General features: G+C 43.0%; 1 protein-coding gene across 1 annotated transcript in view; it reads right to left on the bottom strand.

Annotated features, from left to right (window-relative positions):
- Positions 1 to 10,865: 10,865 nt before the first annotated feature.
- The window catches only part of IREB2 (iron responsive element binding protein 2), a 35,956-nt gene continuing 18,882 nt past the window's right edge, over positions 10,866 to 27,939 (bottom strand). Inside the window, exons 9-22 of the mRNA XM_033159521.1 lie at positions 26,583 to 26,754; positions 24,879 to 24,979; positions 23,546 to 23,662; positions 22,848 to 23,007; positions 21,510 to 21,645; positions 20,545 to 20,629; positions 19,847 to 20,003; positions 19,381 to 19,505; positions 18,393 to 18,497; positions 17,430 to 17,572; positions 16,466 to 16,613; positions 16,228 to 16,350; positions 15,401 to 15,586; positions 10,866 to 13,815 (exon numbers count right to left, since the gene is read on the bottom strand). Coding sequence (XP_033015412.1) covers positions 13,705 to 13,815; positions 15,401 to 15,586; positions 16,228 to 16,350; positions 16,466 to 16,613; positions 17,430 to 17,572; positions 18,393 to 18,497; positions 19,381 to 19,505; positions 19,847 to 20,003; positions 20,545 to 20,629; positions 21,510 to 21,645; positions 22,848 to 23,007; positions 23,546 to 23,662; positions 24,879 to 24,979; positions 26,583 to 26,754 — 1,869 coding nt within the window. The 3' untranslated portion in view covers positions 10,866 to 13,704. The remainder of the gene's footprint in view (positions 13,816 to 15,400; positions 15,587 to 16,227; positions 16,351 to 16,465; positions 16,614 to 17,429; positions 17,573 to 18,392; positions 18,498 to 19,380; positions 19,506 to 19,846; positions 20,004 to 20,544; positions 20,630 to 21,509; positions 21,646 to 22,847; positions 23,008 to 23,545; positions 23,663 to 24,878; positions 24,980 to 26,582; positions 26,755 to 27,939) is intronic.

Raw genomic sequence — 27,939 nt, forward strand, 5'->3', positions numbered from 1 at the left:
TAATTACATTCTTACATGTATAAGTGTATATTTTGCATGATTTTGCTTGTGAATATGACATTTTACAAAGCTAAGTTTGAGCATGGAGGTTTGGCGGGAGCTTTTTTTTTTTTTTTTTTTTAATGGTTTCCATAGGTTTGGAGGGTGTTTGCAGACTTGTTCAGTGGTGTTCCCAATTTACGCAATTTCACTTACCGTAAGCATGCGGTGCCTCAGAATGTAACCCCCACATAATATGGGAGTTGCCTGAACTGAGTGGGATGAAAGAAAAATTTATGGGAAGACCTGGGCTGGAATCACCTCTCACACAGATCAGGAATGAATGCTTGTTGTCAAACAGATCAGAGCAAATGCTCAATGAAAACTGGGTGTGTTCTGGTCTCCATGGGAGCTTTGAACAAGCATTGTCTTCTCTGGTTTCCAGGGTCTCAGGTCCCCATCCCCAGCACAATTGCCTGCCACCTAATCCCTTCTTAACCAGACAGATGTGAGGAGCTGGAATTGGGACCTTCTGAGCTTTTGCCTCTTTCCTTTTTTTTAAATTAATTTTTATTGCATAGTTTTATTTTACAGAAAAAGAAAAATAAAAAATCCAAATTAACGAACAACAGAAGTATAACTTTGTTCCCGCATAAATTTCCAGCTCGCGATATAGCAAATGCATATCAAAAGTAAATGGATATCTTATCCAGTGATTTATCGAACCGACTCTTACCAATACAACGTTTTAATAAAATTAGATACAATACTTATTGGTTGTTTGTGTCATATTTTCGTCCTTCTGTACCCTTTACCTTTTACCACATCCTTTTTTAATGGGGGGGAAAGAGGGAAAAGACCAAAAAAAAGAAAAGAAAAAAGAAAAAGGGGGGGGAGAAAAAAGAAAAGAAGAAGAAAAAGGAAAAAAAAGAAGAAAAATAAAATAATAATACTAAAAAGAAATATATATATATATATATATATATCAAAAAAAAGATAGAAAGAAAGAAAGGGGGGGAATTAAGCCTTTTTATCCAACTTCCTGGCCAATCCCTTTGCTTCAACTAGGTTCCAATTTGAATGCTTACAACGCAGCACTTTCTCGTATAATTACTATCCAATGCATTCTGCGAAATTTGTTTACTCCACCGTCTTTCCTTTATCTTACTTCCCTTCCCTTATTCCTCAAATGCTGGCATACTAACAAAACTTTTGTTACATTTTAGCACATAATTTTTTGTAACTTTCCCATTTTCCAATAAAACTTTGCTTGGTGTTTCCTCTAATACTATTTGTAAGTAGAGCCATCTCAGCTAGTTCTTGTAGTTTAATTTGCCAGTCAACGACATTTGGTGCCTCTTGCTGTTTCCATCCTTTTGCAAACTACTAATCGGCCCGCTGCAACTGGAATTGGTGCTGCCTGTTGGGATACAAGGGCTGGCTTCATCCTAGCCCAGACCTTGAAGAAGAAGAAGAAGAAGAAGAAGAAGAAGAAGAAGAAGAAGAAGAAGAAGAAGAAGAAGAAGAAGAAGAAGAAGAAGAAGAAGAAGAAGAAGAAGAGTTTGGATTTGATATCCCGCTTTATCACTACCCGAAGGAGTCTCAAAGCGGCTCACATTCTCCTTTCCCTTCCTCCCCCACAACAAACACTCTGTGAGGTGAGTGGGGCTGAGAGACTTCAGAGAAGTGTGACTAGCCCAAGGTCACCCAGCAGCTGCATGTGGAGGAGTGGAGACGCAAACCCGGTTCACCAGATTATGAGTCTACCGCTCTTAACCACTACACCACACTGGCTCTACACCACACTTTGCCCAGGGCTCAGAGAGTGGAGCATTGAGGCTGCTTCAGCCAGCTTTAGGCTGAGCCTTAGGTAGGAGCTGTAAACTTTGCCTTTTACCGAAAGGCACCATTTCTCTTAAAGGGGCCCACCCCCTTTCAGCAGCTTTTTACTCTCATAGAGCAGGGGAGACTTTAGATCAGGCATAGGCAAACTCGACCCTCCAGGTGTTTTGGGACTACAATTCCCATCGTCCCTGACCACTGGGTCCTGTTAGCTACGGATGATGGGAGTTGTAGTCCACAAACATCTGGAGGGCGGAGTTTGCCTATGCCTGCTGTAGATGGACTGGGGTTCCTGAGACGGAGTTCTCCAAGTCAGAGGTAGGGATGTAAAATGCATTTCCCCCCATTCTGCCCTGTATCTGGCACACGAGGCGATGTTTCCATTCCACAGCAGTTCGTCTTCTGCCAAAAATTACAACGCCGTTGTTCTTTGCTGTCCATTGTGGTGAGATTATGTAGCTTACATAACTTATGTTGTTATTACTTTACTAGTGGTTTAAACCCGTTAAAATAACGGGCGCTAGAACATTTCTGACACAAAACCCAAGGTCCTGAAGTGCAGGGAGCAGGGCAAACCATGCGCTCCCTACATGGCGTTAAGATTCCTGAGGGAGAAATGACGGCGTGTTTCCTTTTATTGTTCCTGTAGAACAGGTTTCCTTCCAGATGTGTGCGGCTCCCAGCCCCTTTCGGAGTGTGGGGAAGCGAGGGGGGTGAGGCGGCGGCGGAGGCGGCGGCATCATCTCCCGGGAGGCTCCCCCCCCCGGTTCTCCTCCTCCTCCTGCCCAGCGGCGAGAGTGGCAGCGTGGCCTCCCTTCTCGGCCGCCCTTCAGCCTCTGGAGCGCCAGCGTTCCATTTCAACCGCCACCGCTGCTCCCGGCCCGATCTCTCTGCTCCAATCCCTGTGTCCGTGGGGCACATGCTCAGTAGCACAAACCCAGAGACACAGGGACTGGATGCAGAGACACTTGCGTTTTATATATATAGAGAGATTCCATCCCATTCATTTCAGTGCAAAGGAATCAGTGCAAATGGTGGTGGTTTGCGGCGGGGAACATTATTTCATTATCGTTTGCAGACTAAAAGCAGCAGCAGCCAACATCAGGCATTTTCACTGGGTTGACCGGAACTGCTTTGAGTCAAAAATTTGGAACATATCTTTGGAGTGGGGTGAAAATGAGAGAGCCCAAACAATCAAACTTTGTAATTTGACATCCATTTGATTCTGAAATGTGAATGTTGATGTCCAATATCATGATTTGAGCATGTTAAGGAATTTTGAATCTGGTTCTGAAGTTTCATTTCCCTCTACATGGGACTTACCGGTAAGTCTGGAGAGCTTGCGGCTTAGTGATCCTTTCTTGAACTCCCTCTTGTGGTTAGACTATGAATTGATGGATTCATTCTGGAGCCTTGGAACTCATGCTGTATATTCTGGCGTATAAGACTACTTTTTAATCCAGCAAAATCTTCTCAAAAGTCGGGGGTCGACTTATACACCGGGTGGAGAATCTGCGATCGAGTATATCTCAAACTCTATATTTTAACTGGAAAAGTTGGGGGTCGTCTTATACGCCCAGTTGTCTTATACGCCGGAAAATACGGTAATTTATTTTTTCCTCTGGCAAACCTTAGATTCTTGGGGCTCAGCCGCTGGGTTCAATGTTGAAACCTTTTGGGGGGCATCTTATCTCCTTTTCTCTTTGTTATCTTATAAGGCAGTCTTTAGGAAGTTCGATTTGGACAAGTCGGGGAGCGTGAGTGCGGACTGATCTGGAGGCTTTCAGTTCCTGGCATCTCCAGGTAGACATAGGAGAGAACACAAACTGGAATCCTGGAAAACAGCTGCCAGTCAGTGTAGACAATATAGAGCTAGCTAAACCAAATGTCTGATTTGGTGTAAAGCCGCTTCTGATCTCCCTGCTTATCTCAGCCCTTTATTCAGAAGGTATTGGACTTGTTGTGTACCTAGTCCAGTCCAATTAGAATGCAGCTGAAATAGCGGGCAGTTTACCTTTAAGGGCAGTTGGAGCGGTTGGCGCAGTTGCCACCAGATGACTGACTGGACTGGGATGGAGATATACCTGGGGTTCTTCAGAGTACTGTTTGGCTCTGGTTTGTGTTAATAAGCAGAAGTTGGAAACGGAAATTGACTCAGCCTCATTCTATGATGCGGATATAACATTGGCGACGAGGATGGGATAACCTCCCTGCGCTCCAGCCAGCGCCACCTAACTGCCACGCTGGACACCTTAGAGAGCACCAGCGACGGAGGAGGGCCTGCTGGGCCTTCACAAACACCCGCCACCGATCAAGCAACTGATACAGGCACGAGAATGGCTACTGGGCAGAGTAGGCCTCCTCCAGATTTCGATATGAGCCGCCCGGAGCAATGGCCACAATGGCTCCACCGGATAAAAAGCTATATGCGGCTGCAAGGGTTCACCAGAGAAATTGATACGGTAGACGTACTACTGACGGTGTTGGGAAGCTCCGCCATCACTTTGTTAGAAGGGTTGGTGGCACCGAAGGATATAGAAGAATGCTCCTTTGATGAGTTAACTATGGCTATGGTGGGGCACCTGGTGCCCCAGCCAACCAAGAACCACCGCCGTTATGATTTTGCCCATTGAGACCAACTAGCACAAGAGTCGGTGAGCGAGTACATAGCAGCGCTGCGGGCAATCGCAAGTTCCCTAACTTAGATGAACGACTGCTTGAGAGGTTCATTATCGGCGTGCGCGATGACCGTCTTCGCCGTAAGCTGTTGGCGAAGGACGACATAACAATGGTGGAAGCTATGAACATGGCGACGGCTTTTGGAAAAGACTGTGTCCAGGAGAAGGTACCTAATCCCAGAGCGGATGGGGGAACACATCACATTCAGGGAGACCTTGTGGGAATACGTTTTGGGATTTCCCGCGCTTTTGCCGCTTCACAAAACCTTCTGCGCTACTGCACGGAAGAAAAAGGATCCGGCTGGTGATTGCTGCCTGGATCCCTCCGCGCCTGCTAGAAAGTGCGCCAGGAAGCGTCCTGGTAACGGTCGCAAAGCTTGTTTCCCGCCCGGTAACACTGACTATTGCAATGCTCTGATTGGTTTATGCTTGCATGACGACGCTGTTCAGTTTATCAATAAATGGCCCCTGCTCTCTGTTAGCGGAGACTAGAAACGACCAGAGAAAGAACGCACACAGAGAGTAGTTGGGAGAGCACACCCCAACAACAGACTGCAGTCTCTTTTTTTATTTGGCCTCTTTCCTGCCTTCGGCCGCACCTTCTGCTATACTTCTTGCTGCCTATCCTATCCTCTTCAAAACCTTTGCAACGCCCGAAAACTCCTCACGACCTTCAGGAAAACTTCATAACCAGCGGACCCATCATAACCAGTGGAAGCAGGCTCTCCAGGATTACTGGTTATCTGAGAAACTGGTTATCCCGACAAGACCTCTTATCATCTAGTGATACCCACAATGAGGAAGCTCACCGAACTCTGGTCCAATCCGAACGAAACTACCATCCCGAAGCCACATGTGCGTCGTTAGACAAGCATTAGTCCAACCCGCGTAATACGTGTGACAGTTGCGGGGAGAAGCATGACCGTAAGACATTCAGGTTCCGTGACATCATGTGTCGGGGATGTGGAAAAACCAGGCACATCGTGCGGATCTGCTGTTCCAGGAAAGCTGGAACACGCACCAAGCAGCGTGTTCATGAGGCTTTTGAAGAAGAGGAATTGCAGTCAATCTCTTCAACCAAGGTATTTCAATTTACACCCCCAGGGTTCAATAAAATTAGAGTGTGAGTCAAAATAGAGGGAAAACCATGCATAATGGAGCTAGATACCGGCTCAGTGTATTCAATAATATCAGCGAAGACATATAGATAATTTTTTCCTGAAGGGGCGCCCCCACTCCGACCAGCCTCCGTAGTATTACGTGATTTTCAGAGAAAGTCAATTAACCTAAAAGGAATGGCCACGGTCGAGGTCCAATTTAAGAATCATATAAAGAAATTGGACCTCATTATAACTAAGGGTGCATTCACCAGCCTTCTGGGATTGGCATGGTTTAGGCCGTTGGGCTTAAACGTGGCAGGTCTCAATCAAATTTCCCCAGAGACCAGATTTGAATCTATCTGCCAAGAGTTTCCATCCGTCTTCAATGGAACCTTGGGCTTGTATAACGGCATGGGGCATAGCAAGGGGGCGGGGGGCGGACCGCCCCGGGTTCTGTTTTTTTAACTCTTCCGCAGCCCACCATGAGTGCATCACAATACCCTCCACCTCCTTACATTTCCAACAAAGATTGGATTTTGACTTGTATATTTTGGCAAGCCTTGTTGAATTTATTTCCTTCACCACACGGTCCAAGGGGAGGTTACAACAATATAAAAATGCAACCTTGAAATAAGTTAGAACAATTTACAGCTGGAAGAATAGGGCGGGCCTTAAAATAGGTAGCATCTGGTTCCTCCAGCCTATCAGGAGAGGGACGTTCACCTGCAAAGAGGGACACCTGCTATGGAGACCCTCTCTTTTTATTTTATTTTATTTTTATTTTTTATTTTATTATTATTATTATCAAAAAAACTTTATTGATTAAAACACAATCCATCCAATACATTCTCACAATATCATACAATATCATTTTTATCATACATTTCCCATTTTTCCATCCTCACGCCCACCCACCCCCCTCTGACTTCCCTCCATCACTCTTTCGACTTCCATTATAAGCTATTTGTTCACTATTTGTACAATCCTAGTTACTATATATTTCTATAATCATCTTTAATTCTTTATATTAATTTATTATTCTACAATTCCTTTATACCTCTTACTCCAAGCATATTAGCACTTCTTTCTTTGAGCAATGTTTCTCCATGTACTCTTCATAACATTTCCATTGTTCCTTCAAATTTTGATTTGTTTGGTTTCTTATTGCTGTCAGTTTTGCCATTAACAAATACTCATTTAACTTGCCTATCCACTCATCCTTTGTTGGGACCTGTTGTGTTTTCCATTTAGCTGCTATCACCATTCTGGCGGCCGTGCTAGCATACAAAAATACACTTTTCTTTCCACATGGTATTTGCTCATCTAATAAACCTAGCAAATATGCCTTATGGAAACCCTCTCTTGAAGGTAGACAGCCTCTTGCTCTGGCTGCCCTGCTAGCAGTGAGGGTATAAAGGAGCCATTCTGGGGAATTGCCAGGGGTGGAAGGCAAAAGGATTTGAAGGATTTAAAAGGGGATGGAGTGGGGGGCTCTGACCAAATTGACATTTCAACTAATGACCCAATGAAGGCTGAGGAAGAGAATCCGGTGGAGTGCTGTCCCCAAATGCACCCAAATCTATGAGGGAATCAGTGGAGTTGGAGAAAAGCACACAGTGACTGGATACCAAGTCTATGCAGCTAACTGAAGATGGATGCAAAACTCCTGCCCAATTCATCATCTCCCATGGACCAGGTGAGCGTGACGGTGGAAAAGTGGTCTTGTGGGCCAAAGTTAAGCAGACCGCTGGAGAGGTTTACTTTGACCCACAAATTGGAGGGTCCCCGTTTGGTGGCCTAGGATTTGCAGCCATTTGTGTCACAATGCCCGGGTTCCAGTGTCAAACCCCCAACATTCACTTTTTTGGCAATTCTACGCTGTGGGTTAAACCACAGAGCCTAGGGCTTGCCGATCGGAAGGTCGGCGGTTCGAATCCCTGCGACGGGGTGAGCTCCCGTTGCTCGGTCCCTGCTCCTGCCAACCTAGCAGTTTGAAAGCACGTCAAAGTGCAAGTAGATAAATAGGTACCGCTCTGGCGGGAAGGTAAACGGAGTTTCTTTGCGCTGCTCTGGTTCACCAGAAGCGGCTTAGTCATGCTGGCCACATGACCCGGAAGCTGTCTGCGGACAAACACTGGCTCCCTTGGCCTATAGAGCGAGATGAGCGGCGCAACCCCAGTCTCATCCACGACTGGACCTAACAGTCAGGGGTACCTTTACCTTTTAAAGAAACAGAATCTTCCTAGAACTGGCTTGGTGTTTCTCCGTTCTTTTAACACACTCTGCTGGCACTGGGATGGGCATTCTGCACATGCCCCAACAGGGAGGTGGCCTAAAAATGTTTTTCATGTGTTTAAGATGGGTTGAATTCTACTTTTCCCCCCCAAGCCACTTTGAGCATGCTGCTCTTTGAATGTATGGGTGTAGCCAAGCAGGTGGCCGGTGGTTTAGCCATTCACTCGACTTCCAGCTACAAGCCAAATTTCCAAACATGTTCTAGGTCATGCTCCCCAGGACTGGGAGTTGTAGTCTCAACACCTGAAAGGCCCCACATTGACGCTCCCTGTTCTAGGAAACAATATACTTTTAATATATGATATGATATGATTGAGAGTCAGGAGGGAGATGCTACAAGAGAGTATATGAGCAACAGAAAGAGAGCTAACATGACAAGGGTAGGGGGGCAGGAAAGGCAGGGGTTAGGTTTGCTATGGTTGGGCAGTTTGCCTGTGCAACCATAGTGGCCTCTTTGAAGTACTAAACTGGAAAGCAGGGATACAGCTGTTTCTAAAAAGAAACTAAATAGAGGAGCAGAGAACCTGTAGGTCTTCAGATGTTGCTGGTCTACAAGGCCCATTGACCCTGACCACTGGCCAAGCTGGCTGAGTCCAACAACTGGAAAGCCACAGCTTAACCACCTGCTACTTCTATCAGCTTGTTGTACCCTAGGATGTGACTGTTACACTTTTTACAGTATCAAATGCACATTATACAATCTGTGTCTTGGGGAAATGTTAGACAGGTGTCCTTGTGATTGCTTCTGAGCCGCTTCCCAAAGTCACCTGCTATGCCCTGGCATTTACTAATGCTGTCTTCGAAAATCAGTAAAAATGCAGCCACATACAATTGCAACTAAGAAATGGTATAATTTTCTTTATTAAAAATAATTTACATCAGTTTTAACATTTTATGCACAGTTCTCAGCAAATTGGACTTTGTTTTGTAAGATTTCTATACAATACTTATTAGTGAATGTAAAACAATTATATAGTTTTGTTGGCTTAAAAGAGCATTCAATTTGCAGTTGCTTAAGTGTGGTTAATAAAATGCATTATTTCACAGGTTGTATAATTTATATTAACAGCCCCCAAATCTGATACAGGATAGAATAAAGGTCCGCTTTCGAATCAAAACTGAAGAGAACTTGAAGACAAAATAGATTTCCAGTTCCCATTATTTTACCCTTTCTAGGGCTTCGGATCAGCACTTATTAACTCACCCCAAGCCTTTCTGAGCAAAACATATTGTGCTGCTGCTAAGCAATGGATATAGGTAATTTCTCTCAACGCAGTAGGGCCATACAGGGAACTACTCTGCATGTCAAAAAAAGACGGAGTATATCACTCAGACGGAGTATATCACTCTTTCAGATATGCTTTTCTGCCTGTATCAGGAAAACAAGTCCACTCATATCCACGAGTGTGATCTCGAGGGGGGGGCAGTCCCACTAAAATGACTCCAGACCTGCAGCCCAACTTAAGGCATGTTTACTTTGAAGTAAATCCCATAGGGGTCAACGGGAATTGCTCCCAAGTAAAAATACAAAGGACTGAGCCTTGAAAACAGAGTATTTCAAGTTTGGAAGGGAAAATCCAAGTGATGGCCAAAAACCATCAGTCACACACAGCGAAAAACTACAGGTGCAACGGGAGGCCCTGTACTTCTAAGTAAATGGCTACTACTGATTTCACGGAACAGGAAAATAGCGACATGACTATGAGAATGAAATTGGCTTGCTTAAAGAAGCATTTGAGTTTATCAGAACAAGGGCATTAATGAGGGCGTTTTATGGGTGTTGTTTTAAATTACTCCCAAAGGCATAGGGCAGCAAGAGATGAGGGATCCTGTGTGTGCATTCAAGTCACAAACATTTAAATGTGTCTGCGCCTTCAGGCAGGCCTCACAAATGTCATGTTCAGTTGGGTATTAGGGAATGATGGGTGCATCTGATAAGACAAATCAGCTGCACGTCTCAAGAAGCAAGTATTTTTGAGTCTGGATCCGCTGATCCTTTACTCTAACAAAGAAGATCCCATCAGACCAAAAAAGTTAGTTTAGATATTCTTATTGGTAAGGTATCTTTAGTAACAACTACCTTGAGATCTGCAATTATCAGGACAGAATTCTGATGCCAAGCATTTCATTCAAACATCAATAATGCAGGTAAGAGACCTCTCTCAGTATATTGGTAGTAAAAAGGTATTATTAGCCTTGAGAAAATCACCTAGCACATCATATACAGTGGAGATGATGGTGATGATATTATTATTAATTATTATTATTATTATTGATAAATTATACCCCGCCCATCTGGCTGGGTTTCCCCAGCCACTCTGGGTGGCTTCCAACAAGAGATTAAAAATACATTAAAACACCAGTCATTAAAAACTTCCCTAAACAGGAAGTTTAGACAATACCGGCCTGGTTCACCTGTAAGAATAAACCATGGCTTGTCAAACAAACTAGAGCTTGCTTCTCCAAAGTTTTGTTTTGTTTTGTTTTTCAGCTGTTCATGCCTTTGTAACTTGGTGAGCTTCTGGGATGGGGTAACCAAAGGAACTATGAATAACGAAGAGTGATGGGTTTGTGTAGAACAGGAAGCTACAGTTAAAACAAAGCAAGAGTCATAAACCAACAACAAACCTAGCTTCAGATTATGGCTTGTTAGCAGTAAGCAAAATAGAGTTAAGCCCCTGGGCAGAGATTAGGCAAGCAAGCAAACCATGGTATAATTAACCATGGCTTAGTTTACATGCAAACCATACCACTTTTCAAGAATGCCAACAGAACTCAATAAAGCGCCACAAAACAAGAGCTAAGGTGTTTATATCACTCATTCACTGAAAAGAACAGTGGTTCAAATGGGTTAGGTTCATATCCATGCTCACATACTTTCCTGGTCATTTAACCTTTCTTTCCTCAAAATTATTTAGGAAGGTTACTATGTTGTCATTGGAGATTTTTTTTTGTGGTGCACTATTCACTATTCTGCATGAGGGTGCGTTTGTTCTTAAATTGCTCTTTATGCAATAAATTGAAATGGACTTTAATTACTAATGACATTTTTGTGCAGTGGAAATCCCCAAAGAGCAAAACCAATTTTACTGTGTATATCTGGTGGACTAGGTCAATCTTAAAGGTTACTTCTTACTGTAGAATAATTGGCACAGGCCAGGTTTGTTAACTAAAACTACTTTAAGGTACAGAGTATGTGAAAAAGAATCTGACACAACTCATTTAAAACCCACCAGGCCTTCTCTGCTTTCCCTGCTGTGACACAGAATATGCTCAATTATGTAAAGGAAACTGCTTCTAGTGGCAACACTGAGAGTCCAAGCAGCAGCAGCAGCAATGTCCCTGTTTTAATAGGTGGTTTGGCCCAGGATGCAAGGATCTTTAAGAAATGATTCCCCGTCCTGTAAACGGGAGTACAAGACCACAGAGCTGCCTCAGCAATGCAAGTGGGTATTTAAAATATTCTTTAGGCCAAAAAAATTGCAGCTGTTTTTCACTGCATACTAAAAGCAGAAGAGAAGAAAACCAGAGAGGCTAGTTAAAACAGAACAAGTTGAAACCCATTGTTGCGGCTTCTGGTGCTTTCTGCCATGGTGTAAAGCGGCTCCCACACTAGCGGAGATCGTTCGCGCAGCTAATTAAGGATAATTTGAGAGTAATTATCCTTGCAAGGCCCCCCCCCCCCCCGGTCGGGGTGTGTGAGCTTCATTTGCCGATCGTCTGATACCTGCCTCTCATTCTGATGGAATGAGGGAGGCAGGGGACACTGATGTACGTATCGGTAACTCTCCAACACAGTCACTATGAGCAGAGGTTCTTCTGTTTCTTAGGATGGATTTGGATCTGGATCTAAGTAACAGGCATGTTCTGGACTAAGGGGACAAGATAACCTGCTAAATGAATCAGCCACTGAGTGCCAACGTCTCAATCTGGAGAGGATTTTCAACCTGATTGGTGTGTAGGGGGATGGGAGCCTTTACCCTTTCTCTATATACATTATATTTGCTGTTTTATGATTTGGCAAACCTCCCCCAAAGTATTAATTGTTAATGGATTGGAAAAAATGCAAAAGGGAATTAACAAGAACTTCATAATTTTTACGGATTAATTGCAAGAATTGAACTGTGTGAAAACACTGAAATGATTTGTGGCATTGACCTACAGGACTTTGGTTCTGACTTATCATGGCTTTGGCGAGATACCAGCTTGTTAACGGATGCGAGAGGGATCAAAGAAGATAATTCTGGATATCTTCCTGGGGCTATAGCGAGACACCAGACTTCTCTTTGTCTTGGAAAGCAAAATGGCATTTGATGCAGTGAGAATTGCAGTCCTTGAGTGCAGAAAGCGCAAGTGAAGGGAAATGCTGAGGATGATGGATTACAACATGAAGAGTAAAGATGAACGAAAAACAAACATTTCACGCAGAAATTTACAGGATAAAACCCCCCCTTGCAAAACTCATGGATATGGAACAGTTAAATACGAATGAAAATAAACAGATCAGTGGCTGTTAAAATAAAGGATCAAGATTGGAACTGTTGTATTTGGACTAAGAATGAGTATTGGAGCAGGACAAAATAAGAACATCATTTCCTGAAATCCAGAACCCGGGAAGTCATTCAAAATTGTTTAATTTGGTATTGGATAATTGGCTTTTTTAATCACATTATAATTTGGTATTGTATTAATGTGGCTTTTATTGGATTGTTATAAGTGAAAATTATTAATTGAAACCCATTGTTGCAGCTCAGTTCCTCAGCGACTGGTAGCCCAGGTTGCTTCTCTCAGGGTCATATGGGGGGGGGGCTAGCCTGTTTTTTTGCCCCAGGTGAAGTCTCCAGAGGAATTCCATTGAAGCTCTCAACCTGTGTGTGTGTGCAGAAATGGGCGGTGTGTGTGTGTGTGCCAAACTAAATATTTGACCTGGGTGAAATAAAGTCTAGTTTTGCCCCTGCTTCTCTACATCCATTAACTCCAAAAGGCAAATGGGGAAAACAGATTGCTGCTGTTTCAGCAGAGGGGGAACCCCGTAAACATCCGTACTAGATCCTTGTCAAAAATTCACATAGTTTTGTGTTAAGACTGCAGCGCCCTGTGCTGCTTTTGTTTGTCTGCAAACACCAGTTCTCCAATAGCGGTGTTTTGCCTTCAGCTCAGTGTCCTTCAGAAGAAACACTCCCCAGCCTCCTCACGTACATCTGGTCTGTATGACGTGCTAAATATGCTCTTGCTATGCCATGGTTGTGCGAACCAGGCCACAGAACACGTATGCTCTTAGGTCAAATCCCCTTCAAGTTTGTAACTTGTGGCCTTCACGCTGACTTTTGCTTTTATGGAAACCTTAATTAAAAGGAAACTACCCATCCTCATCAAGCCAAACCATGTGCTGCCCTCAAACCAACAGACAGCAATAAGGAAGCTGAAGGTGCCAAAACTGGGGTGGGGCCCAATGATAGATAGTCTTCTGGCTTAAAATCTTCAACAGAATTCAGTTTCAGGTTTCATGTCACTTTATTTACAAAATGGTCTAAGACAACCCCCTCCCGCCGTTCCCCATACTTACAGCTCTCTTTCACAACACACACGTCAATTTTTAAGCAATGTCAATAGCACCATTCGAGTATTATTTTTAAAATCCAGACGGATCTTGCTGCAGTCACTACAACAATTCACAATCTTTTACATCCATGGACGAAATTTCAGAGTGCAGCAGGACTGTACGCAGTTCCATCGATGGAGTGAGGCCTGTGCAAGCCATTGCGGGGTTGGCCCATTGATGCATAGTCCCCCAAAGTGTGAGCAGGCCTCTACAACAACCTTCGGACCATGTAGTTCAGAACGCCACCATGTTTGTATAACGTTATGTCCATGTCACTGTCAAACGCGGCAACCACATGAAATACTTTCCCTGTGTTCGTCTTTAAAGAGACAGGAATGAGAGGCAAAAGCAAGAAATATGTTAGGACTGTGTCATTTCCTAACATCTCTATAGTAGGATATTCTGTAATAACGACAGCATATTGCAGAAACAAAAATCCTGAGACCCTCAAGTCTTGCTTTAAACTAGTTTTATTGCTTGTGGAAGTTAATGACTTAATAAAAAATACCAGCAAAGTCTGTAATGTTGGGGATCTGAGACTGCGCACATGCAGATCTACCCCTAAGCAGCAATTTGGGACTCCTGTGCTCTTCACAGCTATGATTCTAAGTGTTTCTCCTTTTCCCATAAGTTATTAAATAAAAACAACCCCTCTGTAAAGAAGTAACTGTGGCAGATACACAAGTCATACTCTGAGCAGACCCACTGAAATCAATGGATGTAAACTTATCATGACTAACTTAAATCCTCTGATAACAATGGGCCCAAATCAAAGTATGATTTAATTGGATACCACCCCACAATAATTATGTAGGCTAGCTTCACTGTCAACCTGAGCTTCACTGGAAGGGAGGTGCGCAAGAGCACAGGGCAACTGCACAGCTCCTACTCAGTCTCTGGGGCAACTGTGCAACCAAGTTGTGTTCAACTAGCAGACCCACTGAAATTAATGAAAGCAAGTTACCCATGTTTATTAACTTCCATGGGTCTACTCTGAGTAGGACTAGTACTGGATACCTAGTGAGTCAGATCTCTGCCCCTGCCCCTCACTTTGCTGCACTAAATAAAATAAAATAAAATAAAAAATTCCTTCCAGTAGCACCTTAGAGACCAACTAAGTTTGTTCTTGGTATGAGTTTTCGTGTGCATGCACACTTCTTCAGATACATCTGTGTCTGTGTATCTGAAGAAGTGTGCATGCACACGAAAGCTCATACCAAGAACAAACTTAGTTGGTCTCTAAGGTGCTACTGGAAGGAATTTTTTTATTTTATTTTGTTTTGACTATGGCAGACCAACACAGCTACCTACCTGTAACAAATAAATAAATAAATAAATTGCCTTAAGATAGTTGCCTGTGCCTTGCGCCTCTGTGTAGCCCTGCATGTCTTTAAAAATACGTCTCTTTATGAATTCAGACAACGTTGCTCCCAATTCTGTTTTTGCACCATTCAAATGACCTTGACACAAGTCTTCCCTTTATCCGAGCACCTTTCAGGACATTGAGCCGCTTAGCACAGCTTGCTTTGCATATATTTGTGCCTTAAGTGCAGTTCTCCGAGTCTCTACAGGGGGGTGGGGAAACTGTGCTCTTCCGTGTGTTGCTGGCCCACAACTCCCATCAGCCCTCATCGCTGGCTAAGCCAGTTAGGTCTGAGGGCCTGTCCAACAACATCTGGAGGGCCACAGGTTTCCCATCCCTGATCTGAAGGTCAACTCTGGTGCTGACTTCTCACTCAAAAGGACACAGCTCATATTAACTTACGTGAAATGGTGTGGATACCATAAAACTGCCTTGTCATTAGCAGCTTACAACAGAGGACAGACCATCACATTTGCACTTCAAGGAAAACATAAACCTCTTCGATTACTAACACTTGCATTCAGAAGTCACTCTGAGTTACCTTTACATCTAGGGAGATTCCAGGGGATAACTCATGAGGAAATGTGATTGAAAACTGTTCTTTGCCTGTCAGGCCCCAAAATGTTGCGTTTTCCTCAGGGAGGAACTGGAGCGGAGCAATGCCCATTCCAATCAAATGACTTTTATGGATCTTCTCATAGCTCTCAGCAATAACTGCTTTCACACCCTGTAGAAACAGTTATATCTGGCTTAGATACCATCTAAACAATAATGAAAGTCATCTTCATACAACCGCTCAACCCTCCTGTTAATACAAAACGTGGAGAAAATCTCAAGACAGAGAAATCTAGTTTATTGGAAGGTGGCCTGGAATGCGAGCCAAGAGTCATGAGGGCAGTAAAAATGTTAACTAGCTACTACTGTCCAGCACGGATAGGAAAACTGTAGTCCAGCAGCATCTTGAGAGGTCACAACTCTTACAAGCCCTAACCATTGGCCATGCTTATGGGAGTTAGGAGTCCTAGATCTGTTATTCCCACTGAAATAAAACCTCAAGTTAAGTCTAGTTTACCAGGATTTCTGGTCGATAAGCAAGAAGCAACTATGTTAAATCGTTGATTCAGGTGTACTTGATTCAGATGTACATTCTCTCTAAACTGGTCCCAGTTTGTGAATTTAATGGTCAAAACCCCAAACGGGCACTCTTTAAAGCTCAGTGAAAAAACTGGTTCACGCATTTTCAGAAGGCACAAAATGGCATGCTTTAAGCTCTATGAAAAACAAGCAAGCAAAATTCTGTCAAGCAGCCTGAAGTGAATAAACACCGAGGCTTCTTGTTACTTCGAAGTTAATACAATGGAAACATACCAGTAAAAAAGGTCCTTTTGCAGCCCAGTCTCTCGAGCTCCCCAGTCCATACTTCTTGCCTGCTAAGATTATCAGAGGGATATTCTCTTTGCGATACAACTCAGCTGCATCAAATACATCTAGCTGCAGGGGAGAGAGCGAGAGAGATAAATAGACGGGGGGAAAGGACATGAGGACATTTCCAATATGCAGCTGCCTCCCCCCCCCCCCCAATAGCTTTGAACAAGTATGTCCTCACCGTCTGTCCAGTTGGAAAGTGAACTGTTTTAGGAGCAGGTTTCCCAATGAATTTATTGAAAAGTTTTATGTTTGCAAAGGTGCCTCTTGTCATCACTGCATCGTTTCCCCGCCGAGCACCATAGGAATTGAATTCACGGGGCGTGAGGCTACGAGAGACAACAGAGCATGCTCAATATAAACGTGCAATCTGAAAAGTGGGCTTTGCTCACAAACATCACTTAGGCAAGTTTTCCTGTGCCACAGACTCCTAGTCAGGTGTGGAACCTTAAGAATACAGGTCAAAGTTTTATATCATGTGTGTCAGTTATAAATGGATAGCAGGTACTTAAGGCATTCTGACTACGTTAACCCTGCAGCCTAATACATGAAGCTCTGCAGATGACACTGAACTAAGCGGAAAGTTCACTATCAATAGGTAAAGGGACCCCGGCCACTAGGTCCAGGCGTGTCCGACTCTGGGGTTACGGCGCTCATCTCGCGTTACTGGCTGAGGGAGCCAGGTCATGTGGCCAGCATGACTAAGCCGCTTCTGGCGAACCAGAGCAGCGCATGGAAACACCATTTACCTTCCCGCTGGAGTGGTACCTATTTATCTACTTGCACTCTGACGTGCTTTCGAACTGCTAGGTGGGCAGGAGCTGGGAACGTACAACAGGAGCTCACCCCGTGGCGGGTTGATTCGAACCGCCAACCTTCTGATCAGCAAGCCCTAGGCTCTGTGGTTTAACCCACAGCGCCACCCGCGTCGCTATCAATAGGGTCCAGTAAAAACAGGACAGATTATGCAGAAAATTCTGACTATAAGCCTGAAAGAAACTCAGTTAATCCTGCTTAGTAACCTACTTTAGCTATGGCACACACTGTTCATCTGGCCAAGCAGCAACCACCACAGTAAAGCAATTTGTGAGGATCAGCTGAATCCTTCAGTTTCTTTCCCTCACAGCTCCTCTGAAGTTTCTTACCCCTTGTTGGTTAAGTATCTGGCGGCAGCGCTGCCCCTCGCAATGCTTCCTGCGGGTGAGATGTGATCTGTCGTGACCGAATCCCCCAAATACAACAAGACGTGCGCATTTTCAATACACTGGGGTGGAAGAGGGTCTTTGGTCTGCCAGATGAATGGACACAAAAGTAGATGAATACACCCCCTCTCCTGGTGAGTTGAAAACACACTCAAGAGGCACAAAATGGAGCTAATGTCAAAAGGTAAAGATGTTCCAAGTATGAAAGCAAGAACGTGTGCACAGCCCTGCAAAAGGAGACCACCTAGCAAAGGACCAGCTTCCCACAAAGACCAAACTGATGTTTCTGAGAAATCAACAAGCAAAGCAGGTGCCCTCTAGCTTCTCGTATTCTAAGGCAGTGTTTTTCAACCTTTTTTGGGCAAAGGCACACTTGTTTCATGAAAAAAATCACGAGGCACACCACCATTAGAAAATGTTAAAAAATTTAACTCTGTGCCTATATTGACTATATATAAAGTAATTCTCTTGAATTTTTCAATTTTTCCCACGGCACACCAGGCAACATCTCGCGGCACACTAGTGTGCCGCGGAACAGTGGTTGAAAAACACTGTTCTAAGGCATACTGTTTCTGAACACGGAGGTGCCATTTAGCCATTAGGACTAGTAGCCACTGATAGATGTGCCCCCCCAAGAATATGGCCATTCTTCTTTAATATCTTTCTAAGGAAGTGGCTGTCACATATTGTGGAAGCAAATTCCATAAATTAATGTTGTGGTACTTCCTTTTGACCGTCCTGAACCTAGTTCTAGTGTTATGAGAGATCCTTTCCATTGAGAAGGACAGCAGAATGGTGTTGACATCTTAAAATTGTGGTCAGAAACATTCCCCTCACTTGTTAAGTTTCCTTTCCTACAATACCTAGAACACCTCAAACACACAGATTTGGTGTTACCATACTTACAAGCTTATCAAAATAGGAAGGACATCGGATGTAAGTAGACTTCCAATCCCACGTAAATAAGACTGATTCAGGCGCTTCTAGGGAATTCCACCGCTTATTTCCTTTCTGCAAAGCAGGAGATATAAACTTCTGATCATCTTCTCCTTTCTTGTACCAAAAATGCCACTTACTGAATATAATACAGTGGAAACGCCACAACAAAATGCCACATCAACATTTCTTTTCTTTGTAACTGATAACTCTTGTTAACTCAGCCTTCCAAAAAATTTTTTGCTGTTAATAATAATAATAATAATAATAATAATTTATTTGTACCCTCCCTAATTTATTTGTATCTCAGCCTAACCTACTTCAAAGGGTTGTTGCAAGGATAAAACAGTGAGAATGAAGGAGACTGTGTGAGATCCTTAGAGGCAGGATATAAACACAGTAAATAAATCAGGACATTTGGCTGTTTATGCTATTGCTTTTTATATTTGCTATAGATCTGGCATACAGAAGTGCTAACGGCTAACAAAGATGTTTGAACCAGTATGCATAATTTCATTTTGAAATTCACATACTACATTCCCCGCGAGGAACATGACACACCGAGTGATGCACAGGAAAAAAAGTGTTTCATTTGAGTCTTGCTGAGTCAGAACAGGGGTAGGACATCTTTTTCACCCCAAGGGTCCCATTCCCTCATGGAAATGCCAGTGAGGCAAAAGTGGGCAGATCCATGTATGCGACTGTTACCTTGTCGACAGGAGGGGACATTCCAGTCATGCAAAAAAGGAATGGGTTTCCCATGCTCACACCTCTCTCCAGACAGGCAAGAGAGAGGCATTATTACAGTTCCAGGGCACCTGCTAGGCAGGCAAAAGCGATTGATGGCTTGGAGCACAGGGGGTGAGGGGGTGTGGCCAGGGGAGGAGCAAAGCCTCTGGCAGAGACAGAGCTTGGCCCTGAGGACCCCTATCCCTGATTAATAACAATGTCAAACTACCTCCATTTTCCCCTTCAGCTCTTTAAACATGGATGATATTATGAACTCTTCTTCCACTTGCTGAAGTTCTTCTCGAGTGGGCCAAATATCATGCAAGAAGATTCTTTTGCCATCAGGACTGACCCCTACAAAGAAATTTTGATCATGGTGACAATAGCAGAAATTACTCCTCCGCCATTTCTACCCGTCTTAAAAACATTACAAACACCCAAGAGCTTTCTTAGCTGCACATACTGCACATGATTCGGTTCACAACAATCAACTTGGTTGTTTTGTTAGAAAACATAGGTAGGCTATTTTATGGCGCAGCGGAATCTAGGCCATAATGCGTCATACACTAGGTGATGCTTCAAACAGCGCAAGAAAGGTAAGCGTTGCTCTTAGAGCAAGTTAAATGCCCTGAGAGCATTACAGGAACAAGCCAAGTCCTGGGTGAAATAGGAGCTGGAAGGAGAGGGATAGTTACCTAATGGCTCAGTCTGGAAATCAATATTCACAGTTCCTGCTATAGCATAAGCCACAACTAGAGGCGGGGAAGCAAGGTAATTGGCACAGATGCAGCTGCAGAGACGGCCTTCGAAGTTTTTATTTCCAGACAAAACTCCACAAGCAACCAAGTCACCCTGAAAGGCAGAAAATTATAAGTTTCTCAACATCGGCTTGATTGTCATGGTTGCTTGAATTTCTGTGAGAGTTTACAAGTGGCTATAAAGGAAAAGCTGAGGGAAAACCCTTGATGAAGGATACCCTCTTAGTGGCAGAAATGATTATTCTCTTCTCATATTCCTAACCTCACATTGGTCCTTAATGCTCAAACTACAAAATTTGCATCTAAACCAGGGCTGGGGAACTTGTTGCCCTCCAGATGTTGTTGGAACTAGAATGGAACTCCAATACTGGCATTAAATTTCCTAGCGCATAAAGATATACCGGTATACTCCCAAGAGTGCTTTCATAACCGTACAAGACAGACAGACAGAAAATACTTAAGTGCACAGGGGCCATAATAGGGAAAAGGGCCCCTACTGTCCTAGCTCTACACACTGCACAGAAGTTCTCACCCTCCAGCCTAAACAGTCAGCAGGGCAAAGTCTAGACCTTTTATTTTTCCCCAATTGGTCAACAGGAACAAAGTCCACTATGCTTCAGTTGTTAAAGCCATACCTGCACAATTGCATTCTGAATGGTTTCTGGCAAAGGAGCAGTATTCCCAACACATGTGGAACATCCATAGCCAACGACCTCAAATCTAGAGCAAAACCAGGATTTTAAGAAAATGTCAGTGTTTCATTAGTGCAACCTACTTTTTCATTCACCTTTTCACTGCAGTGAAATCTTTGAAGTTTCCCTGCATGTTATGGGATCATTTGAAGAAAGCTGCTGCATGGCCAGGGCCTCAAGACTCTCTACCTGTCATACTGAAATCCTTTCAGGTTTCTTTAAAACCTCCAGTTTTTTAAAAAAGTAAGGGCAGCAGGTGAAAAAAGATCTCTGCATTGTATCCCATTATATTCTACTTGAAGTGGACTCACATAAATTAATGGAGCTGTGTTTGTCACGTCTATTAATTTCAGTGGGTCTACTCTGACAAGACCTTAGTTGGATCCAGCCCCATGTCTTGAGATCCTTAAGAGCTGCTGCCAGCCAGAGAAACAATGCTGGACTAGATGGACTCTCTCTATACCAGGACTGTTTCTCTGATAGACAAATACTTTGACCCCTTATAATGCAGCTTCCCATGTTCCTGTGTGCTTGACCAAATTTTGAATAAATAAGCATGCCCCCCCAGTAAATTATGATCTGTTGGTTCTTTTTTTAAAAAAAAATACTATGAGTATAAATACATCAATGCTTAACATATGCCTTACAGCAATTATTTAGCTTCCGAATGCTGAGCTGGTCAGATGTGATGTGGCTAAAAACCATGAGCCGCAGAAACTTTAAAAATGAATCAAAAGCCAATGAGTCTGCAAGCAACACACTAATTCAGAAGCTATATGATGTTTGCATGTTACTGTGCTACTTCTTTTGGATTTGACCATGTCACTTTAAGCATGCATTTTAAGCCTCTACATATAAGATCACAGAGTCTTTAAAACTTCTACATATGAGAGCAAAGAAGTCAGTACCCAAGTTTATTGAGGTATGGCAATACACCACTGGAAGTGAGATAGTGTGTGACCATTCCGCTGCCAGGCGATAAGCTGGTTCTTATGTACGGTTTAACAGTCAGACCAGCTTCAATGGCTTTTTTGGCCAACAGACCTAGGGAAGAATGAAAGCAGCAGTGAAATAACGGTACAAAAATTCTAAGGGGCAAAGTTATGTTGCCTATAGATAAATTACCACAACAGGTAGTACTGTTGGAGGAAAGTTTGCTCTTCAGTTTAGAACAGATTATGTATATGCAGAAGGGTCTCAGATACAAACCCTGCAATATCCCTTTAAAAAAAGTCTCGTTATATGTTGAAGAATTTTTTGTCCACAACCCAGAAGATATCTCTGCCCAAGTCCCTGATGAACAGTTGCCAGTTAGGATTAACAGTTCAGGGTAGATGGACCAATGTATGACTCTCCTTCATTGGAGGTTTTTAAGCAGAGGTTGGATGGCTGTCTGTCAGGGATTCTTCAGCTGGGATTCCTGCATTGCAGGGAGTTGGGACTGATGACCCTTTGGGGTCCCTTTCCAACTCTACAATTCTATGATTCTATGCAAGACAGCTCTAGATACCATATTAACTTCATATGGGGCAATATCAAACCCTGGTGCAGCACAGCCTCCATTCATTTTGATGGGGCTTAGCAGATTATGACCTTCATTCTCTTTTGATGAGCAATTTCAGAAAGACGAAATTCTAACATTTAAGCTTTGGCATAAATCCCCAGAAAGTTCAATCCTATGAGCCAGCAGGTTGACCACTTGTTTATATTAAGGCAAGACCAAAATCACAGCTTCACTGGCACAAGGTCACCATTAGCGATGCTGCACTCGTGCTGGAAGCTGACCCAGGACACTGCTGTTGTAGTACTGCAGGCATGACTTCAAGAACTACCACCACTTTTTCACAGGTAATGAACATAACTTTAAGCACAATAAATAATGAAATACTTTTTTTAAAAAAAGAACAGCTACTACTGTCAGGTGTAGAACACTGGGAACTATGAAAAAGCTGTCATGTTGCATCAGGTACTGCAGAATCTGTGAAGCATTTGAAAGACATACTGTTCAAGGAAAAACCACAATCCCAGTACAGTTTCAGCTATCCAAATTTAACGGGATTATAACTAAAAGGCAGTGAACCATGGACCTCCACACTTTTCAAGCTTCTGCTTAAGCTACACTGGCACAAACTCCTTTGTGTGCCTTCTATAGACATTTATAGGATGGTGGTTTGGTTAACTTGGCTCTATAATGCCATTGTTACAGCAAGAGATAGAGATGAAAACTGAAACCAGGCAGAGTATACCTGCTCCTAGCATTACAGAGGGGTTGCAGTTGTTTGTACAGCTGATTACTGCAGCAATGACGACTGATCCATGAGCCAGCTTGTACTCATTTCCTTCATACTCCACAGGAACCACATCCCTTTGCCTTTCAGCTGGAATCTGAAAGCCTTTAAAGCCAGCCTAGGGAATCAAAACAGGCATTGCAAAAATCAATTACACAACAAATTCAAAGCTGCTTTTAAGCAAGAGAGGAGACACTAGAATCTTGTGTTGGTGTATAGTCTTGGTGGCAAGGAAGCCAAAATCCAGTGGCAACATCTCCAATAAATTGGGGGAAACTAACACAAACTGTTTTACTAATTCTGATTGCAAAATCTGCATGGAATACCTCAATCTGTATCCTCCCATTCCCAATGGTTTAGTGCAGACCAAGACAAATGTTTGGTTTTCCACATGGCAGCACCTCAACCAGTGAAAGAGACAAGGGTCCTGCACTCATGTTTGCATGTTACAGTGCCCAGCTGGGAGCATGGGAAGACTCCCATCTGGATGTACCCTTTGATTTTAAAACATCAAGACTGACAGGAAAGAGTTTAATTTTTGTTTTACAAAATGTTGTGACAGTGAAAGAAGCAGGCCTCTTTCCCACAGAACAGAGACTATATAATTCAAAAATATAGGAATCCCAACAGCAGTTTTTCATTTCAACTGCACATACCTTTTCATTTAAGCAGGCCTGGAAATCACTCTTCATATTCGTAACAGCCACTCTGTCCTGTGCCCTTTTGGGACCACTTACATAGGGCATTATAGAACCCAGATTTATGCATATAACCTGATGGAGTAGAACATTTATTAATAAATCATTGCACAGTATACATCAATGCACTGCTGCCTAGGCTTTCAAAATAAGCCAGCCAAAATTTGTGGACTACATGGACAATTTTGCAAGTTTCTTTCTAGAAATCAGGCTTTGGCAATTTATGTCAGGCACATTTTTCAGACAAGCTGAAATTATCAACTTTTCTTTCTAGCAAAAGATGGAAAACAACTTCTTGAAGCAACATATTATTGTGCGATTTTAATATTTTTGAAAGTCACCCTAAATTAGCAGTTTACAAAGGCCATTTTACTGAACAGCAGTAATCCAAAATGCCAATAAAAAAATACTAAGATTGAAATACTAAGAGCTAGCGTTTGAAATCCCAAACCACTTGACATAGTCTGCTCCACCCCAGTTCCAACAAGAACTCCCTGCGAATATCAGAAACTGCCAAAGAACACTGTAATTTGGGAGGCATTTTGGGAAATCTTCAACCCACCCAGGAGGTAAAGTTTGAGGGAAGGAACGAAAATTATACAAATATAATGTGTGCTCTTTTGGCCAAGACGCGATACGAAAGCGGCTTACCATTAAAATGCACACAAATGCTTAACTGTAAAAGAGGCAAGCACAGTAGTGTCCTCTGGTTTGTGGCAGTTAATATAATCCTAGTTCACAATTCCTCTTGCAGACGGAGAGAGCAGGAGAGCTGAAGATGCTTAGTAGTTGACTGATGGTAAAGACGCCAATCTATAGGAGCTGCCCTCCCTTGATGCTCTGAAAGCTCAGAATGCTGAGCTCCCCCCAGTGGTTTCATCCAGTTACTGATCCAAGCCATTGCAGCGTCAGCAATGTCACACCATCAGTTCACTGGGTCTTTATTGCCCAAGCTTTATTATATTGTAGATGGGGTGGGGTACAGGTGGGACAAAATGGGAAGGAGAAAGTTGGTTGGAATGAGGCAAGTATGGGGACTATATGCCCCTCAAGGTGCTGCAGGATAACGACTCCCATCATCACTGACCGTTAGGCCATGGCGGCTGGGGCAGATGGAAGCTTGAGTCCAACAACATCTGGAGGGGGACATGCTCCCCATCCTTGGAACAGGGAATTGGGCTCTCTTGAAGGTATAGGAGACGCTATTGGCCGGTGAGGCAAGGTAGAGGGTATAGATCCAAGCAAGACTCAAGCTGCAAATATGAAAGTGGCAAGCCCATTTCGACATTACCTGGGAATATTCAGGTTCTTCTGTCGAAAGTTCATAACTTCGAAGTAGTTTCACAGTTTTAAGATATGTTTCCATCAACTTAAGCCTGGTCTCATCAAAGCCTGTGGGAAACGGTTAAATAATCAGAAAAAAATGTTTAAGTAATGAACCTTCTGCTGATATTCAAATCAGTAAGTTGATTGTGCCAAAGGCCATGACAAGTACATTAAAATGTACCTAAATACAAACACAGTAATCACATAACAAGCACCAGCAATATAAAATAAGAAAAATCAGAACACCATCAGCTAACTCAATTTAAGATTATACCCCAGTCACCAAAACAATTTACAGCAACATTATTTGCTGATATAGCAACATAACAGACTAGCTCAATAGAACGTGTGCAACAAAAGGCTTGAACTTAACTGCCTTTTCCTAACTCCAAATACCACAAGCCTCTGAAGAGTCCCTTCCAGGGAGCATTTAACTCCCAATTTCCTGCATGCATTAGCCAGGAAAAAAGAAGGTAACCCAAGTATCTACTGCAGCATGTAACTTAAAGGAAGACGGAAGTGAACCAAATCAAGTCTCTCAGATATACACATTGAGCAGGAAGACACATTTCTCACACACACACACACACACACACACAATTTCCGCCTGACTGCAATGTGTCCCTGAACTGTGAGCCTCATTTGACTTGATGGAGAGACATGCACGTTGGAGAGATCCAAGACTTTCACTGGATGAGAAACCAACTCAAGAGTACGGTTTCTACCAAAATCTTTAATGCTCAGATCAGCATGATAGGCAGACAAAGCATGGTTCAAAGGCACAGCAGGTGCTATGTGTGGTTAAGAGAGCTAACACAGGCAAACTCAGCCCTCCAGATGTTTTGAGACTACAATTCCCATCATCCCTGACCACTGGTCCTGTTAGCTAGGGGTGATGGGAGTTGTAGTCCCAAAACATCTGGAGGGCCGAGTTTGCCTATACCTGAGCTAACACATTGATCCAGACCCCCCTCAGGTCCCATTACACGGGAATGGGGGCAGGCATGACTTCAGCATGGCAAAGAGGTAAGCAAACCAAACTTCTTCTGGAGGTCTGGACCTGAACTGTCTGTTCACACCTTGCTAGCTTCTCTGCGGCCTAACTGATGAGGGAAGGCTATGCTACAGGGCCCCTCCTTGGGATCTGACCCCTTGCTCGTACTTCCCTGCCACTCGAGGCCGCAGTCTGTCCCAAACTTCTGGGCCCCTTCCCAGTGTCATCAACCAGCAGCTTCCCCAACTTCCCCCACAATGCCTTTTCTTTGGGACTTGTTTCCTGCTTGGCAGGGGGTTGGACTGGATGGCCCTTGTGGTCTCTTCCAACTCTATGATTCTATGACGTAGATGCTTCCGATTTCCATGTAGCTGGAATGCGGCCCTGAAGTTAAGGCTGTCACCTACTGCTCTATCCACTTGTGGTTATGGCCCTGCTTGCCACTGGCATGCATCCCCCAGAAGGCTGCCCACAACAGAATGCAGCCCCAGGGCTGGGAAAGGTTCCTCGCCCCTTACACATGGGAAAATTCCAATCCTGCAACAACATGTTGTGAAATATTACACTAATTTATTGTGTTTAAAATGCATACAACAGTTACTTAACAGATAGCCTCTACGTAATATATTGCTGTGTAAAGCTCTGGAGAACCAGCTGCTTTAATTTCCATCTTACCAGTGTGTTTTAAGTGCTTTAACGTCACATTATCGATAGGGAAAAAGCTCAGGATAGCACCATATTCTGGACACATATTTGCTATTGTGGTCCGGTCACCTATGGAGAGCTGGGAAACTCCAGGCCCAAAGAACTCCACAAATTTTCCAGACACGCCTGCTTGCCTAAGTTGCTAATGAGAGGGAAAAAGAGGGGGGGAATCAAACTCTGCATGCAGAACAAGGAGGCATCTTATGACATAAAGGTTTCGAATGAACTACTAGCAATTCCACCAAGAGAAATATACAGGATCATGAGGCAGGAGAATACCCTTGGGCCCTCTTAATCTGCAAGGAGCAGAGAATGGAGCATGGCATGCTGAGTGAGTGCACTTCATTCCTCTGCAAGATGTTTTGGGCAAGTGAGCCAAGCTACATGCCAAATTCTTTAAACACACCATCTTCTGGTGTCACCATTCTTCAGTGCTGCCCTTTTGTTGCACAGAAATTAGATAAGGCTGTGGGGCAATGCTTCTGAAGGTTTCCATTTCACTACCCTCTGGAGTCATGGAGACAGGGGGTGCCTGCATCTAATACTACAAATTAGCAAAATAACACTTTTTCATTTGATTCAATGGCACAACTAGTTAGTTTAACCCAGGGTGGATTTGACTTAAATCAAATCGATTTAAATCACGATTTAAATCACTAGTCAGTAAGACTTGATTTGAATCATTTCTTTTACAGAAAGACTCAGCCTTGCTGGCATCCTCTTAATATTTACAAACAGATGGAGGTTTCATTTTTGGAATAATAAATTTTCAGAGTAGTTTTTATAGTTATAGCAAAAATTACTGCTTTGGTTATACTGTTAGAAATACATAGATAATTATGAAATTAGTGTGAGGTTTAATAAGTTAACTGTTTATATTCGGACAACTTTTCTGCTGTATTTATTGGAAGGAGAAAAATAATAATTCCCTTAATAACAATTTAAACAATTTATAGCATATGTATCCATGTTTGTTAACTGATGTGGCTTAACAGTTTTGCTTTTTTTAAACTTAGACCAAGTTTTAGCACATATGAAAAACTTAAAACAAATCCTTATTTCCTGATGAATAGCCTTTGGACTATAATGTAACTTAAATAGAAAACTATTTTTAGAAAGATTTTTCTTCCAAAAGCATTTTATTTTAAAAATCCGATTTAAAAAAAAAAATCTGATTTAAATTTTAAAAAAATCGATTTAATTTTTTAAAAAAATCCAATTTTTTATTCCACCCTGATTTAACCATTACTGTATCCTTAGTGTGAAATTCTGCAGGAAGTTTGGGCAGAAAACACGTTGCTGAGACACTATCCTGGCCATTACAATC

This window comes from Lacerta agilis, chromosome 9 (genome assembly GCF_009819535.1).
Source record: "Lacerta agilis isolate rLacAgi1 chromosome 9, rLacAgi1.pri, whole genome shotgun sequence".
NCBI lineage: Eukaryota > Metazoa > Chordata > Lepidosauria > Squamata > Lacertidae > Lacerta > Lacerta agilis.